The sequence below is a fragment of the Engystomops pustulosus genome, chromosome 2 (genome assembly GCF_040894005.1).
Source record: "Engystomops pustulosus chromosome 2, aEngPut4.maternal, whole genome shotgun sequence".
Taxonomy (NCBI): Eukaryota; Metazoa; Chordata; class Amphibia; order Anura; family Leptodactylidae; genus Engystomops; species Engystomops pustulosus.
The window spans coordinates 197,596,261-197,613,452 of NC_092412.1; the positions used below are offsets into that span (position 1 = coordinate 197,596,261).

Below are 17,192 nucleotides of genomic sequence, written 5' to 3' on the forward strand. Positions count from 1 at the left end.
GGGTGGCACATTCCTTTTAAAAATGTTATTTATTTTATAATAGTACATAGTTTTTTTTCTATATTTTTTGTCTTTGCACCATTTGTTAGGTTTTCATCCTATAATATGTTTAAATACTACAATATTGCAATGTATTAATCTGTAAATGTTAGATAGACAACATATTGGGGCCTAGTAGGACACACAGACATGAAAGGCTTGGGAGGATTTGTTAGGCCTTCCATATGCTATTGGTTCCTGAATGTTCTACAAGGAGATGTTTGGGTGATCAGTGGTACCCTCCTTCTCTGCCAAAGTGCTGTCCATTGTCCATTTGACATTAACATGATACACCGTGTTTTAGGCTTTCTCCTGTTTAGAAGGAAATGACCTAATCTATTATTCAAGCCGTGATAATAGGCTGAATTGTCCATCCCTTTCAGTTGCCATAGCATTTTGTGGTTGTCAGGTAGCATCCACACTCTGATATTTATCACCTTGCTTTATTGCTGTCATTTTGTGATGAGATGTATTTCTGTTTCACCACTTGAGGGAGTTTGTGGCTAAAGATTTGATTAGCTGAATAGATTGTACATAAAGCAGGATGATCTTTGTTGTGCATAAGAGGTTTCAGCTTCCAGGTTTTTATACTAAGAGGATCATTTCATTTTCTCCATCGTTGAAGGAGAAGGAGGAGTCCAGAGGAGGAACACGGGCAGGGATAAAACCACCTCCTGGAAGACAGAGCTGCTGACAGCTGATAAGGGGAGATCCTTGCCAGGTTCACTAGCATCAGCCTGGTTGTAGAGGGACAGAAGAAGAAGATCCAGTAGAAAATAACATTTTTCACCATGAGCAACAAATACGACGTGGTTGTCATAGGAGCTGGCATTTCAGGTGCGTAATAAACACATTTCATAGTGTATTATTATGATGCAGTGTATTGTGTCACTTGTTACATTAACTTTACCACAATCTTGTCTGTTTCGTCTTCATAAATGCAGATCCATAATAGGAAGATACAATGTAAATATTTCATTCTTGTCACTCCAGATATAGAGCTTTTCTTTTCTTTACACATTGCTTAATCCACTGTGATCCTGTAGAAACTATCTTTGTAATCCGTCTAGGCTGCAGGGCTCAACCTGACAAAGAACATCAGTGTTGCCAGATTATTGTTCATTTGCAATACATAGGATTTTAAAGCAGGTGCCACTTTTCATTATTTGGGATTTTGGTACTACAGTGATCAGCACAGATGTCTAGAACTTTAACAGTTTTACAAGATTATTTAGCAATCTGTGTAGGTGTGATTCAGGGAAGCAGAGCACAATGTTCTATATTCTAACAGTGCTGGGCCTTGTACAGGAGATAAATCAAATCATTTATATCAGATTAAGATATGTTGATTATGTTATAGTAACAGGCAATGGCTAATACATTATTGACTTTATGTAGCAACAAGTTGTAGCTAACATTCAACACGTATGAATGTCTGTGTGACAGGGTGGAGACACTCATTTGAGGTTAGAAGATGCACTGCTGCCCTTAAATTTTGTATTGTATGCTTGATGCCTTGTTGTGTGCTGTAAAACAGAATAAAATGAACAAGGTTAGGTTTCCTTATTAAAAAAAGGGAAAGGTGGAATCTTTAGACATCATTTCTAGGCTTATTTTACAAGGTTTACAATTCACATTTGGGTATATTGCTAAAGGAGTCAAAGAAAATTAAATCAATGTATAGTTGTAGTGACTTAACATTTATATATAAATGAAAGTTAGAAAAACAATGCCTTTAGTGCTACCTTAATGATTTGATTTGTATTGTGTTTCTACATTGGTACTTCTTATGATGCATTGCCTTTCTATGGTGCCAGATCAGAGGAAGATTGCAGGACATAAGGTACTGCTGGTGCCGGGGTTGTGCTGGTATCACAGCCCAGCCCGGCACTAAATCCCAAGATCAGAAAAGTTCCTTAGACACCTCGGTCAAACATGGCAGTCGCGATCTTGGGGTGCCAAGGATGAAACCCCTGGGCTGCCTGCAATAGATTTCTTTTAGGCTATGTCAGAGGAATGGCCTCCCTTGGAGGTAGTAAACTCAACACTAACTCCACCTATTAGGTACTTTAGGTAAAACAACCCCATACCCGTAACATTAACAAACAGTTATAAACTCTAACAATTATGATGAAGAAATGACATGAGACTTCCTGTTGGGCAGAAAAGGTCACAGCTATTTATTAAACTTGCTTAACAATTAAACACCACGGTTAGATCTTCTTTCTCTTCACTGGTGGCGCGGGCAAGAGAAAGCGCCTTGCCCAGACGCACCCTTATATACACCACAAGGGGAAGGGTGAGCAGCAGGGAAGGAGAACCACACAGGGCACTAACGCCCCCTTAAAGTGCAAAAACCTCAAATAAATATGTATGTACATGTGCATTACCCGCAGTCCGAGGTACCCTCCATAGGCAGTCGGGGGCACACTTAGCTACATAGGTAGGGCAGTGAATTATAAAAGAGATTAAATGATCTCCTGTCAGTGCCCCCTTTCAGAGCAAAGTAATGAAAAAGAAAATTATGGCAAAAAAAGTAAAAGAACTCCAACACAAAAAATCCTCCCCCCATTTAAAAAAACATGAAATCACACACATTTTGTACTTCAACACCTGTGCCAACCTCAGGATAATAAACCATATTAGTATTAATTATGTACGACAAACAACTTTTGAAAGAATAAAGGAAGAACATTTGCAAAATTGACATCACACAAAAATTTACTTAAAACACGACCCCTCTGTCTCCTCCTCCAGACTCCTCTGTCCTGCCTTCACTTCCCTCTGTCCTTCTCCAGTGTGCTCTGTCATCCTCCTCCAGACTCCTCTGTCCTTCTCCTCTAGGCCCCTCTGTCCCTCCTCCAGACTCTTCTGTCCTCCTCCAGGCCCTTCTGTCCCTCCTCCAGACTCCCCTGTCCTCCACCTCCAAACCCCTCTGTCCTCCTCATCCAGACCCATCTGTCATCCTTCTCCAGACTCTTCTTTCCTTCTCCTTCAGACCTTTCTGTCCTCCACCTCCAGACGCTTCTGTCCTCCTCCTCCAGACTCCCCTGTCCTCTTCCTCCAGACCCCTCTGTTCTCCACCTCCAGACTCTTCTGTCCTTCCTTTAGTCCCATCTGACCTCCTCCTTCAGACTTCTCTGTCTTCTTCCTTTAGGCTCATCAGTCCTTCCTCCAGACACTTTTGTCCTCCAACTCCAGACCCCTCTGTCCTGTTCCTCCAGACCCCTCTGTCCTCCACCTCCACACTCTTTTGTCCTTCCTTCAGTCCCCTCTGCCCTCCTCCTTCAGGCCCATCTGTCCCTCCGTCAAACACCTCTGTCTTCCACCTCCAGACCCCTCTGTCCTCCCTTCAGTCCCCTCTGTCCTCCCTTCAGTCCCTTCTGTCCGCCTCCTTCAGACTCCTCTGTCCTCCTCCTCCAGTCCTCTTATAGACTTCTCTGTCTTCCACCTTCAGACCCATCTGTCCCTCCTCCAGACTCCTCTTTCCTCCACCTTCAGAGCCCTTTGTCCTCCACTTTCAGACTCTTCTGTCCTCCCTTCAGTCCCCTCTGTTCTCCACCTCCAGACCCTTCTGTCTTCCTCCTTCAGACCCCTCTGTCCTCCACCTCCAGAACTCCAACACAAAAAAATCCGCCCCCCCTTTAAAAAAAAACATGAAATCACACACATTTTTTACTTCAACACCTGTGCCAACCTCAGGATAAAAAACCATATTAGTATTAATTATGTACGACAAACAACTTTTGAAAGAATAAAGGAAGAACATTTGCAAAATTGACATCACACAAAAATTTACATAAAACACGACCCCTCTGTCTCCTCCTCCAGACTCCTGTGTCCTGCCTTCACTTCCCTCTGTGCTTCTCCAGTGTGCTCTGTCATCCTCCTCAAGACTCCTCTGTCCTTCTCCTCTAGGCCCCTCTGTCCCTCCTCCAGACTCTTCTGTCCTCCTCCAGGCCCTTCTGTCCCTCCTCCAGACTCCCCTGTCCTCCACCTCCAAACCCCTCTGTCCTCCTCATCCAGACCCATCTGTCATCCTTCTCCAGACAACTCAGTCCTTCTCCTTCAGACCCTTCTGTCCTCCACTTCCAGACTCTTCTGTCCTCCTCCTCCAGACTCCCCTGTCCTCTTCCTCCAGACCCCTCTGTCCTCCGCCTCCAGACTCTTCTGTCCTTTCTTCAGTCCCATCTGCCCTCCTTCTTCAGACTTCTCTGTCTTCTTCCTTCAGGCCCATCAGTCCTTCCTCCAGACACTTTTGTCCTCCAACTCCATACCCCTCTGTCCTCTTCCTCCAGACCCCTCTGTCCTCCACCTCCACACTCTTTTGCCCTTCCTTCAGTCCCCTCTGCCCTTCTCCTTCAGGCCCATCTGTCCCTCCGTCAAACACTTCTGTCTTCCACCTCCAGACCCCTCTGTCCTCCCTTCAGTCCCCTCTGTCCTCCCTTCAGTCCCTTCTGTCCTCCTCCTTCAGACTCCTCTGTCCTCCTCCTCCAGTCCTCTTATAGACTTCTCTGTCTTCCACCTTCAGACCCGTCCGTCCCTTCTCCAAACGCCTCTGTCCTCCTCTTACAGACCCCTATGTCTTCCTCCTCCAGACTCCTCTTTCCTCCACCTTCAGACCCCTTTGTCCTCCCCTTTCAGGCTCTTCTGTCCTCCCTTCAGTCCCCTCTGTCTTCCTCCTCTAGACCCCTCTGTTCTCCACCTCCAGACCCTTCTGTCTACCTCCTTCAGACCCCTCTGTCCTCCACCTCCAGACTCCTCTGTTTTCCACCTCTAGACTCCTCTATCCTCCTACTAGCACCTTGGTCCTCCTCCTCCTTTCCTTCTCCTACAGACCCCTTTGTCCTCCTCCATTGCGCTGTAGTAAGGCTCCGGCATCCTTTTCTTTTTTGGTCGCTGTCCTGACTCCCACTGCACAGCTCCAAACTGTAATAGATGCACTCCGTGTGATGTCATCATCCCGCAACCACACATCCTGGGTCAAAGTGGCCGGGAAGTCTCTCAGCCAGGTCCCACTGTGACTGTCAATGGCATCAGCATCTTACAGGTGCCGATGCAATTGATTACTATTGCTTAAGTAATAGTACAGCACCGGATGGTGCAGGCCACATGGGGTACTATTACCAGAACGGGCACAGGCCACCTATGGTGGCCCCTGCCAAACAACCAGGTGTCTGAGCTTAATGGAGGAGTCAAACCTTAGTTATACTGTTCTCAGATAAGGCAGTGATTACTTTCACAGCAACAAGTTGACATCACTCATTGGTCCTTGTGATACTTAAAGTCAACATCTCTTATACCAACAAAGTCACCAAGTTCTGTGTGAGTAGGAAGAAAGGGGGACATTGGGGTGTAGACTGTGTGATAATGAGGAGAAAATTTGGATATGAACCTTAGATCTCCTGAATATATAGGACCCCGCCCGCCCACTCAGCATCTGCCATGTTTATACGGGATCCCCACATTCAATAATTGCAATCCTTATAAAGCCTCTTTGCTTTCACGCCTATCTGTTACTTGTGGACCTGTGGTTGGGATACAGACACCACTGGATCTATTAGGAAGTGAGTAACCACTGGAAGCCAGTTACTGGATTAATATATAGGCCAATTACTTGCAAAAAACACTTGTAGCGCATCCCCGCTTTTCTTAGAAGGAATAATTGACTGGCCTCTTCATATTTGATATCTGGCCAGAAAGATATTCTTTCTGCAAACTCATTAAAGCACCTGTGCTAGATTTCTGATGTATTTGCGCCCAAATTGTCTGCAACGCCTTCCAACACATTTGTCAAGGCTTTTAGACACTTTTCCAACTTGTCTGATAAAGGGGGCAGGGCCGTATGCCAAAATAATTTAGGAAGCTGGGCCACTGTGTGGCAAATAGATTAGGCCAGCTAAAAACAACTCTAAAATAGAACCTGACAGTCTTAAACTGCACCAGAATTCATCATCACAATAATAAGTCTGGAGTAGCACTAGATAGTGTTGTCAAGCTTTGCACAGTCAGAGCCTTCAACACATTAAAGCATTCCCCCAATATATTTTCTGCCAAGTTTCCTTTAACCTCTTCCCTACCAATGGCACTATCATTAGTAATTAAATTAATTCTATGACATATAGGAGGGAACAGGCACCATTTTTCTTGTCTGTCTAGGGCACCAGCCTTTTTAACACCCAGAACATGCGTAAAAGCACAAGGGAAAGATTCAGGTTACAGTTACCATCATTAGCCAAGAAGTAATCCCTACAGCAACCCTTTATCCTGGATCCCTCATCATGAAACACTTGGATCCAGTCAGTTCAACATGTACTTGGGCTAATTATCACTAGCATTCCAGTTTCCTGTACATTTCTGTAAACAAATCAGAGCCTACATCTCATAACTTGCACCAGTACTAGAGATGGGCTTATCGTTTCGAACCAAGTTGAATTTGATACGAATTTCACAGAAAATTTGTCACGAATCGAAGTTTATGCTGATTTGTGGGAACAAAGTTTTTTTTTTTCCTCTTTTTTAGCTAAATGGGTGCAAGCACAATGTGTTACATGGGGCAGGGAACTCTCGATGACATCAACAGGCCTGTAAGCCAATCAGTCCCCAGTAGGCTTATGTGATGTCACACAGCCCTATAAAAACTGTCAGCCATTTGCAATCTTGCCATTTACACTGCATGTGCTGTCTGTAGCACCGAGCTGCTTTTACTGTACTGTGCTGTAGCAATTTCTGCTCCAATCCCAGGGCGTGCGTTTGGGGGGGACCTATATACCCCAAATAGCAGTTCTTTTTTGTTACTGAAGTGACTAGGAAGAATATATGTACAAGAGAAAAAAAGAAACGAGGGTGCACTCACTTTTCCCTTGGCTGGTCTGTGTTTGGAAACCCCTTCAATCCCGTGCTGCAACGGTCTCTGGCAAATGAAGTAAATCCAATAAGAAATTTGAAGAAAAACCGGAGCACTTCTTGGGTAAAATCCGAAAAATATCTTTATTTAGTATCCATTAAAAAGACGCACATAGCCTGTGCATGGTAGGTGTAGGTTGCAATGGCAAGGACCTACGCGTTTCAGCTCAGCAGAGCCTTAGTCATGGTATAAGCATCAAGATAAAAACAACAAATTTTAACCATGTCAAACACCTGAACAATCAGATTCAACCACGTCATTTCCTGGTTCACCACCAGCGATCTAATCTATTTCGGGAACAGAGCCCAGTATAGTATAATTGACATCTACAAATTCATATCGCAATGAAGAGAGACAAAGTATGCATATACAATTTATATATTAGTAAATATAGGATAGGTCATTTTTCGAGTTCATCCCATGTGGATACCTTGTGTTAAGGGAAAGAATCCAGAACGCCTCCCTTCTTAGGAGGAGTTTTCTCCAGTTGCCGCCTCTAGGTGGTTTATTAACCTGTTCAATACCTACAAAGCGAAAGCTGGAGAGATCTTTATTATGTACATCAATAAAGTGTTTAGCGGCTCCTGATGCATGGGAGTCGCCGTTTCTGATACTATTGAGGTGTTGTGAAATCCTAGTCTTTAATTTTTGTATTGTGCAGCCGACATAGACCATCGAGCAACACGTGCATCGGATGGTATATACAACATATTGTGTATCACAGTTAATGAATGTTTTTATCTTTCTGTTTGTTTTATCATCAATTTTAAATTCTAGCGTCCTGTTAACAGCATATATACATACCCCACATCTGTTTCCTCCGCATCTGTAAAAACCCGTCATGGACAGCCAACTTCTATTTTTAACCTTTGTGCTGAATGTGCTAGGAGACAGAATATTGCCCAAAGTTTTCCCTCGTTTAGCCACACTCCTGTGCCCATTCTTCATAACCTCACATAGTATAGTATCTTGATTTAAGACCGGGATGTATTTATGAATGATGTTTTTAATCTTATTAAATTGTGTACTGTAGGGAGTACTAAAAGTGGGAATGTGACCTGTGTTTTGATTGATCTTGGGGGTGTTCTTTCTTTTTATGAGTTCTTTCCTATTGACATGTGAAGCTTTTTCCTTAGCGCTTTTTAATATAGATGTGGAGTAACCCCTCCTTTTTAACTTATTTTCAATAGCTGAGGATTGTGTAGAAAACTCCATGTCATTGGAACAAATGCGTTTTGCTCGTAAAAATTCCCCATAGGGGATTGCATTGATAGTATGTGAGGGATGACTGCTGGATGCCGATAGAATGGAATTCCCAGCCAAGGGTTTGGTAAACATGGTGGTTATAACTGATTTACAATCCAATGAGGCTTTAAGACTAATGTCCAGAAAGTGTATATTATCAGACGGTGGTTCTGATGTGAATCTTAAATTAATATCATTGTCATTAATAAAAGACACAAAACTCTGAAATTCTTTTTCTTTGCCCTGCCACACCATCAATATGTCGTCCACATATCTACCATAAAAAATAATATTTTGTAAAAATGGATTATGAAACGAAAAAATATGTGTTTCTTCCCACCATGCTACAAACAATATGGCTAGTGATGGAGAAAATTTTGAGCCCATTGGGGCACCGCAGATTTGTAAAAAATAATCACCATTGAACATAAAGAAGTTATTTTTCAATAGATATTCAATGCAAGAAAGTAAGTATATCTTTAAGTCAACGTCAAATTGACTGTATTTATCAAGATGGTATTCGACAGCAGTGATGGCTATGGCATGGGGAATACAGGAATAAAGACTGACTACATCACATGTGCCAAATAAAAAAGAGTTGTCCCATGCAAAATTTTCAAAAAAACGTAACACATCTGAACTGTCCCTAAGAAAACCTGGGGTTCTAGTGACCAGCGGTTGTAGGTGTGAATCAACCCAGGCACTGAGCCGCTCATTGAGGGACCCAATGCCTGAGATGATTGGACGGAGTGGAGGGGGAAAAGTATTTTTATGGGTTTTGGGGAGACCATGAAATATGGGCATATTAGGATTATCAATATTTAGAAAATTCGCTGTTCTATTGTCCAGAACACCTAAAGATCTACCATCATTAATTAGTTGATTTAAAGTATTTTTGACAGAGGATGTAGGGTCTGAAGGAAGTTTGGTGTAGGTATCTGGGTCATGTAAGATATTCTCGGCTAAATGAACATATAAGCCTGAGTCCATAACAACCACCGAACCTCCTTTATCCGATTTGCGGATCACCAGATGTGGATTTCTTTTGATGGTTTGTATAGCTTTAAATTGTTTATTGCTGAGGTTACGTTGGGATTGGTCTGTAGAAGGAACTGAATTATTTAGTTGGTGTAACTCTTTCTCAACTAAGGTTTGAAAGAGGTCCAATGCAGGAACTCTAGATTTAATTGGGTAAAATTCATCATTGGTTATGTCATACTTAACATTGGAGGAATCTACGCGGGGTAGGTCATTGAAGTCACTGAGCTCATGTAAGTTTATCAAAGCATTTTGTTCATGGAACATTAGGTCAGTGAATTCATTCTCCATTCTGGATGCTGTGGAAAAACGGTTAGATGGAATATAATCACTGTTTTCACAAGATGTATTGTCAGCAAAAAAATGTCTCTTTACAGTAATCGTCCTGACAAAACGATTAACATCGAGAAGAGTCTGGAAAATGTCGAAATCTTGAGATGGGACAAAATTCAATCCTCTGGCTAATACCGATAATTGGTCCTTTGATATGATTGCAGGTGAAAGGATTATGACATTGTCCTGTAAATCCAGTTTATTCTTAATATCTATTTTTTCTTTTTGCGAGTCGAATATCTTATTTCTGTGGGTTCTTCTTCCATTTCGGCCACCCCGTTTTTTGATGGATTCTCATTGGAGGTTTTACTTTTGGAATATCGCTTTTTGTGGACATTACTTCCAGATGTATTCATACCTCTATGTTCGTTTATATTAGATTGTGTATCTGACGTCTCTCCTTCAGATGAGGTGAAGTTGACTTTTCTTTGATAGTCAGAGGTGTCCGACGCTTGTGAGTCGTATCTCTTTTTTAAAATAGATTTAATGTTTCCATAATTTCTTGGGCGATGTAGCTTCCAGTCATATATTTGGTTTTTGGCAAAGTCTTCAACATCCCTATCGTATTTCCTTTTTTTTGTTTTCGTTATGTCCTCCTCTACATTATCGAGGTCTTTTTGTATTTTGGAACGTAATTGTGTATATTCAGTATCGTTCACAAAGGAATTCAGTTGTTCCTCAATATCAGCAATTTGTTTTTTTAAATCCGTCAATTTTTTCTCCTCATATGAGACGATGAGTTGCATTAGATCACTTGAACACTTGGATAATACATTGTTCCATTTTTGTTGAAATTCTTCGCAAAATATCGTGGTAGGAGATTTATAAATCCTTAAACCTCTAGGGATTAATTCCTTTTCAAGGTAAGTTTTCAAAGTGTTGTGGTCCCACCACACCCGGAGTTCCTGTTTGGATAGTTTTTCCCACTGGTGTAGTTGATCTTTAAAATTGGATGTACCGGAAGATGCAGTGTCTGAACTTTGGCCAAAAATTGATGCTAGTCTCTGAAGTCTCTGTTCATGAGCCATGGTTGTGTTTGTCGCGGTAGTTGTCAGTATGACAGGTAAATAATCTTCAATAGCAATGGGACTAATTCAAAAAAATATATTAAGAAGGGGAACCATATTGTGCCTTTCTTCTATTTATCGACTTTTGAAAATGCTTCTACATTTAGTAGTATACATATGTCCGTACAAAAGAAACTCCGGCACATTGCTTCATATATATGGTTATTCAGACCGCCCCATGTAAAAGGGATAGTGGAATGTAGCAACCCTCTAAGAAGCTGCCAGATACTTCAGCAATATATGTACAAGAGAAAAAAAGAAACGAGGGTGCACTCACTTTTCCCTTGGCTGGTCTGTGTTTGGAAACCCCTTCAATCCCGTGCTGCAACGGTCTCTGGCAAATGAAGTAAATCCAATAAGAAATTTGAAGAAAAACCGGAGCACTTCTTGGGTAAAATCCGAAAAATATCTTTATTTAGTATCCATTAAAAAGACGCACATAGCCTGTGCATGGTAGGTGTAGGTTGCAATGGCAAGGACCTACGCGTTTCAGCTCAGCAGAGCCTTAGTCATGGTATAAGCATCAAGATAAAAACAACAAATTTTAACCATGTCAAACACCTGAACAATCAGATTCAACCACGTCATTTCCTGGTTCACCACCAGCGATCTAATCTATTTCGGGAACAGAGCCCAGTATAGTATAATTGACATCTACAAATTCATATCGCAATGAAGAGAGACAAAGTATGCATATACAATTTATATATTAGTAAATATAGGATAGGTCATTTTTCGAGTTCATCCCATGTGGATACCTTGTGTTAAGGGAAAGAATCCAGAACGCCTCCCTTCTTAGGAGGAGTTTTCTCCAGTTGCCGCCTCTAGGTGGTTTATTAACCTGTTCAATACCTACAAAGCGAAAGCTGGAGAGATCTTTATTATGTACATCAATAAAGTGTTTAGCGGCTCCTGATGCATGGGAGTCGCCGTTTCTGATACTATTGAGGTGTTGTGAAATCCTAGTCTTTAATTTTTGTATTGTGCAGCCGACATAGACCATCGAGCAACACGTGCATCGGATGGTATATACAACATATTGTGTATCACAGTTAATGAATGTTTTTATCTTTCTGTTTGTTTTATCATCAATTTTAAATTCTAGCGTCCTGTTAACAGCATATATACATACCCCACATCTGTTTCCTCCGCATCTGTAAAAACCCGTCATGGACAGCCAACTTCTATTTTTAACCTTTGTGCTGAATGTGCTAGGAGACAGAATATTGCCCAAAGTTTTCCCTCGTTTAGCCACACTCCTGTGCCCATTCTTCATAACCTCACATAGTATAGTATCTTGATTTAAGACCGGGATGTATTTATGAATGATGTTTTTAATCTTATTAAATTGTGTACTGTAGGGAGTACTAAAAGTGGGAATGTGACCTGTGTTTTGATTGATCTTGGGGGTGTTCTTTCTTTTTATGAGTTCTTTCCTATTGACATGTGAAGCTTTTTCCTTAGCGCTTTTTAATATAGATGTGGAGTAACCCCTCCTTTTTAACTTATTTTCAATAGCTGAGGATTGTATAGAAAACTCCATGTCATTGGAACAAATGCGTTTTGCTCGTAAAAATTCCCCATAGGGGATTGCATTGATAGTATGTGAGGGATGACTGCTGGATGCCGATAGAATGGAATTCCCAGCCAAGGGTTTGGTAAACATGGTGGTTATAACTGATTTACAATCCAATGAGGCTTTAAGACTAATGTCCAGAAAGTGTATATTATCAGACGGTGGTTCTGATGTGAATCTTAAATTAATATCATTGTCATTAATAAAAGACACAAAACTCTGAAATTCTTTTTCTTTGCCCTGCCACACCATCAATATGTCGTCCACATATCTACCATAAAAAATAATATTTTGTAAAAATGGATTATGAAACGAAAAAATATGTGTTTCTTCCCACCATGCTACAAACAATATGGCTAGTGATGGAGAAAATTTTGAGCCCACTAGGAAGAAATCTGTGTCATATCCACACAGCTGCTGTAGTGATTTCTGCTGCTCTCCCAGGGTGTGCGTTTTGGGGCATCTGTATAATGCAAATTACAATAGTTTTTTGTTGCTAAAGTTGAGAGCTTTAAATACATGTCAAATCCATATAGTTAATAGAGTGATTTTCGCTCCAATTACAGGGTGTCCGTTGTGTGGTATCTGTATAACGCAAATTCCAATACTCCAATAATATTCCAATAATATTCCAATAATATGTGTCAAATCCATGTAGTTGATTAACCACTATGTCATACAGAGAGGTGGCAGGTGGAGCAGATACAGGTCGCAGCACAGTAAGGGGACATCGCAGCAGGGGTGACTCTGTGGGGCCAGAACTGCCGTTGTCATCTAGTGGCAGTGTGTTGATTAACAACCCAAAGGTTGTTGATTGGTTTACTAGGTCACCCAATTCCTCCAATATAACATCTAACAACCCCAACCAAGAGTGAAGAGGTGGGGCAGACATCCGCTACTTCGTGAAGTAGGCAGGCTGTGCATACTGACACCGTTGAGGAGAATAGCAGTGACAGGGAAACGCAAAATGACAATGATGTAGCTGTTTGCACTTGGGAACAGGGTGTAGCAAGGGATTCATCATCGTTAGGCAGAGAGAGTGTCAGCTTACGCGTCAGGCAGCGGAGCAGGCAGCAAATTGCTACTGTGGCCGTGAGTCAGCAGGGTGGCAGCAGTGTGATGGGGGGGAACCAAATGGCCGCAGGGTACAAACCCTGCTTCGGAGGTCCAAGTGAGCAGTGGTACACGAGGTCAGCGAGGCAGCAGCGTTAGTAGTCACTCAGTGCAGTGCTGGCAGTAAAATCACCACCTTTTTGTTAAGACACCAGAGGAGCCGAGTGTGTTTATATGTAGAATCTGCGGGAAGAAAGTGAAGTGTGGCCATGGAGCTAACATTGGCACCACGGCCCTGCATAAACACAAGCTGCCTAACCATTCAATGGCCTGGGAGAAACGTGGAACAGATGTGGAGGTCCGTCCTGCCACCGCAGTAATAGCAGCAGCACCTGGTGGCCCACATGCCATTTCAGCCAGTCAAGGCTCCAGCTCCTCTGCTGAAGGGAGCTGTTTGTCTTTGACATCATCTCCCAGTCCAGATGCTCCTGCTCCTCGCTACACATGGCGCCAGCAGTCGTTGAGCAAGGCGATTACAAAGAGACAACTGTATGCGTCCAGCCATCCTAAGGTGTAGAAGCTGACCGTGCTCTTGTCCAAGTTGTTGGAACTGCAGTCCCTCCCTTTCGAAGTCGTGGACTCTGCACCCTTCAGAGAACTAATGGCTTGTGCCGAACCGAGGTAGAAAGTTCCAAGCCGCAATATTTTTTCCAAAAAGGCAGTGCCAGCCCTTCACCAATATGTAGAACAGAAGGTGGGCCAGACCTTGAGCTTATCAGTTTCTTCCAAGGTGCATGGCAGCACGGACGTGTGGAGCTATAACTACAGTCAGGGCCAGTACATGTCCTTTACGGCCCACTGGGTTGTGCTTCCCGTTCAGCCACACCAAAAACTTGAACAAGAAACGCCGCTTTCTCCTCCATGTTGTCAAACTGCTGCTCATGCGTCATTGTCCGCCTCTTCCTCCTCCTTCTGCATAACCACCTCAGCCTCCACAAGTCTAAGTGCTGCTCCATCATTTCACATGTGCAGGGCACAGCGGTGTCACGCAGTTCTACACCTGGTTTGCCTGGGTGAATGAAGTCACACAGGGAAGAAACTGCTCCGTGTCATGCAACAAGAAATAAATCTGTGGCTTTCTCAGCGACAAATAAAAATTGGGACCATGGTGACAGACAATGGGAGGAACATGGTGTCTGTGCTGCACCAAGGAGGGATGGCCCATGCGCCCTGCATGGCACATGTTTTTAATGTGGTTGTCAACAGGTTCCTGAAGTCTTCCACTCAACTGCAAGACATTCTAAAAATGGCCAGGAAACTGTTCATGCAGTTCAGCCATTCTTACAAAGCCAAGCCACTGGCAGCTCATGCGTGACACCTGCCATTTGCTCAGGCCCTTTGAAGAGGCCACTTTATTTGTCAGTCGCCAGTACTGCGGGATGAATAATGTCATTCCATTGCTTCATGTCCTGGAACTCGTGCTGCAAAATCTGTCTGGTCAGGGCACTGGTGAAGTGGAGACTACAGCTCGTGGCCACATGAGTCCAGTGGGAGCTGAACTGGAGGAGGAGGACATTGGATCACAAGCAGAGTCTGGTGAAATCAGTGGTTTTTCCACTCAGGTGACAAGAGAGGAGGAGCAGGAGCATCCGGAGGAGGTAGAAGACGAGGCAGATGACCCAGAAGCACCTTGCACCATTTTCCATCCTCTGTCAGGTCTGACCGAGGGATCCCTGGCAGTGATCACTCACGTACTACTGCCACGGCTGCTGTGGGGAGATGGGGGTGTAGGAGCAGTAGCAGCTCCATCAGCAGCAGCTTAAGTCTGGAGTCCTTAATGAGCAACTTCCTTCACCTGCCTAGTGAAGAGGGTTGCTGCCACCAGCAGAAGCAGCAGGACATGGAGCAGACCCTGCCCCAGCAGGTAGTGGGCTACTGTGACAGCACTTTACCACCCCAGGTAGAGGATCCCCTGGACTACTGGGCAGCCAAACTTGATGGAGTTTGCAGTAGAGAAGCTGTCCTGTCTGGCCAATGGTGTGGCATCAGAGCGGTTGTTCAGTGCAGCGGGGGCCATCATTACGTAATGTGGAGAGACTGACCTTTGTGAAGATGAATCAGGCTTGGTTTGTCCCGGATTTCAACTCACCAATGTCTTATGCATCATATTAGGTAAGTCACGACGCCTCCCCCAAATGTTGAAAAATGAGTAGGAATTCTAACTACTTGCCTCAGCCACTATTCTGATGCTGCCACCCGCCTGATGCTACACATCTGCTGCCAGTTGCTCCATCTGCCTCCTACTATCTATTACCACAATCTATTATTGTGCCACTTTGTGGCTTTCCATGTTGCTGACACCTCTACACTCTGTCATTGTGACACTTTGTGGGCTCCTGCTGCTGCCACCTCCACACTCTATCATTGTGCCACTCTCCGGCCTCTCTGACGTCAATGCAAAATTACTGCCGACACCCTCTGTACTCTTTTGGGGGGTTTCTACATATATCTGCATTTAACAGAACAGTTTATGTCGTAACCTATGGAATGATGTTTTAGTGGGATCTTGGCACTCAGCTCAGTCCTTTCGAGCTGGCACATACGTTACCTTGTCAGGCTGCGTTCACGCTTCGCTTATTTGGTGAAGTTGGCCCTGTAAGTGCCCATGGAATTGAAGAGTGAAGCGATTCTAAGAGCAGCGGCTGTCATGTGCATGTCATACTAAAATACAGCACTGTTTGAAGACCAAACCACACTCCCTATGCATATTTAAGCATGGCACAATGTTCTACAACACCCGACAGGCTCTCTGTAGCCAGGAAATACCTGTTATTTAACATGATTCATCGTGATTCGGGTAGAATTTTTTTCAAAAAATTTGGTGAATCGGGTCTAACCAAATTTCAACAAATTCGCCCATCTCTAACCATTACCACATCAGCATAGCTCTCAGAAGAGTTGCTACAGTTTTCTTCTACAGTAGTTCACTTTACGAAGTTACACAATATCATTATGGTCTATCTTCCCACAAGAAACTTTAACAAGGAAAACATATTCATTAAAATATATCTATGCTCTCTTAACTAACTTTGACAAGCTTTTAAAAACACATTCCTCACCATTAGTGATGAGCAAATACAAAATGGCAAATTCAGGTCTGTTCCATTTATAATCCTGTTTGGGGAAATAATTTAGGCTGGTTGACTAAATCTTAAAGGTGCTGTTGCATTATTATTTTGCAGTTCCATTAAAATTGTAAATGTGCTGTCACAGTATAGTTCAGACATTGTGCTGTTTTATTTTATAAAAAGTCTTACACCTATTTGCATCATTGTTACTTCACAATACCAGTTTTACAACACCAGTGTTAACTTATACTACAAGTCTTAGAACTATTGGCATCAGTGTTAACTTTCAACATCACTAGGCCCCAATAGGCCACACAAAGTTGAGGCATTGGTCAATTACATGGCAAACAGTGCCTTAACTTCCATGGTTCCATGATTATCTTTGCCACGCTCCACCTCTGTTGAAAGAAAAGAGCCCTCCTCCTTACCCTCCTTAAAAACAGCAAAGCCATCACAAAAGTCATGTAGCAGTCATTCATGCTGGGAATCTTAGGCCCATCCTGCCACTGCCCTAGAGTTGCAAGATTCCCAAGAACTTTTGTGATTTCAGAAAAGAAAAGGAACCTAGTGTGAACAGGTATGTTATAGACAAGTTTTCTGTAAAGCTAATACAACCCAACAATATAGCAAAACCACATATGTGGACTACACCATAAGCCATCAAAAGCTTGTGTAAAGACTAGGTGTTGAGAGCAAGGTGCATGCTGTGATTAGACTATAAACCAGCATGAATGTTTTTTTAGGTCAGTTATAAATAGTATAAAAATAACAAGACTAGCGTTTAGGAAACTCCTATAAGGAGATCA

The 17,192-nt window shown here is 42.8% G+C and overlaps 1 protein-coding gene across 1 annotated transcript in view; it reads left to right on the forward strand.

Moving 5' to 3' along the window:
• Positions 1–527: 527 nt before the first annotated feature.
• LOC140119109 (amine oxidase [flavin-containing]-like) overlaps positions 528–17,192 on the forward strand; it is a 73,776-nt gene continuing 57,111 nt past the window's right edge. The window contains exon 1 of the mRNA XM_072137770.1: positions 528–876. Within this exon, the coding sequence (XP_071993871.1) occupies positions 831–876 (46 nt within the window). The 5' untranslated portion in view covers positions 528–830. The remainder of the gene's footprint in view (positions 877–17,192) is intronic.